The 1,330-nt window shown below is 37.7% G+C and overlaps 1 protein-coding gene across 1 annotated transcript in view; it reads left to right on the top strand.

Moving 5' to 3' along the window:
• The window catches only part of LOC119591901, an 11,534-nt gene that overhangs the window by 9,396 nt on the left and 808 nt on the right, over positions 1 to 1,330 (top strand). Inside the window, exon 7 of the mRNA XM_037940653.1 lies at positions 247 to 418. Coding sequence (XP_037796581.1) covers positions 247 to 418 — 172 coding nt within the window. The remainder of the gene's footprint in view (positions 1 to 246; positions 419 to 1,330) is intronic.

Genomic DNA, 1,330 nt, shown 5'->3' with positions numbered 1-1,330 from the left:
AATTTGGGAAGGTAAAGATGGGACTGGTCTTTCATTTAGGGTAACAGTCAGCATGAACATGAGTTTTTTTGTTTTGTTGTTGTTATAACTTCCCAGGATTGCATATTTTGATTTAAAGTATTCCAGATTCTTTTGAGTGTCAAAGTGTCGAGTGTCTTTGATGATCACCATTTTTGGTTATGCATAAACAGCCTTATTTAATAAGTGGCCTCAAATGATTAGTTCTTGGCTTCTCTCTTATTCTAGAATCAGTCCTTGCAGCTTGCAGTCTAGGGCATGAAACCACCGATGTCAGTGACAGAGAGTGGAAGATTCCCAAAGAACTTCAACTGAGTTTCCATTTTGATGTCTACCTCCCAAATGTGCCATACAGAAAGTCCCAGCCATCGCAGCCTAGCAAAAGGATCACCATCTTGAGGTTTACATCACTTTTATTTTATCAAAATTCATGAAGATGCTAAGAAAGAGTATAAGTTTAGGAAGAATGGTGAGAATGGGAGGAAAAAAATTATATAGGAATTTATAAACTTGCTTAGAAGACACAGTCTGTTATCTATGTATGCCTTGGTTGGAATGGTTAAGATCATAGAGATTTGGCAGGTTTTTGAAAATGAGTTTTGGTATATTGAAAAGGATCCAGATAGCCTAGAGATGAAAATTAAGCTAAAAATGTAAAAGTGATGATGAGTAAAAGAAAACTAATGAAATGAGTAAACAGGTTGTTCAGAGATGTAATTCAGTGAGCAGCCTGGTAAAGATTCACTGATGGGTAAAGAGGATATTGATCTGTTAGTTGATGTGCTGTATAATGAATATGTGGATGAATGAGAATGAATATTTTGTGTTGCTGAGCACAGTAGGTATGGATAATTCTGCTTTTGTCATCCTAGATTTTGAAAAACCTTTTGAAATGGTGATTCCTCACCAGTTTCGAGATTGCGACAAGAAGGGAGTTAAAAGATAAGCTAAATAGAGGATTGTTTCAGGAACAGGACTGTCAGTCAGGTCCTCAGTCCAGTTCTTTGGTATCCTGATAATCAGTATCCTTGGCATCCAGTGCCCAGAGGGGTGTAAATACGTAAATAATGTTATAAAAAACTTGCAGTTGATTGAGAGATACATTCAAGGGAGGGCCCAGCATTATCTGGAACTTAATTTTAGCAATACTATTTGGTAGGACATCTGCAGGCTGTTGGAAGGCCTGGGCTCTGAAAACCCCACAGAAATCTTATGGTGTGGGTTTCCTTCTGAAGCCCATTTTTTCAAAAGGCCGTATAGTGCCATGTTTATCAGACAATGACATATCACTACCTCTTAATACCAGCAAGTG

Source organism: Penaeus monodon, chromosome 29, assembly GCF_015228065.2.
Source record: "Penaeus monodon isolate SGIC_2016 chromosome 29, NSTDA_Pmon_1, whole genome shotgun sequence".
Lineage (NCBI taxonomy): Eukaryota > Metazoa > Arthropoda > Malacostraca > Decapoda > Penaeidae > Penaeus > Penaeus monodon.
The sequence above is the reverse complement of the archived record's forward strand: the minus strand, read 5'-3'. Positions and strand labels throughout refer to the sequence as shown.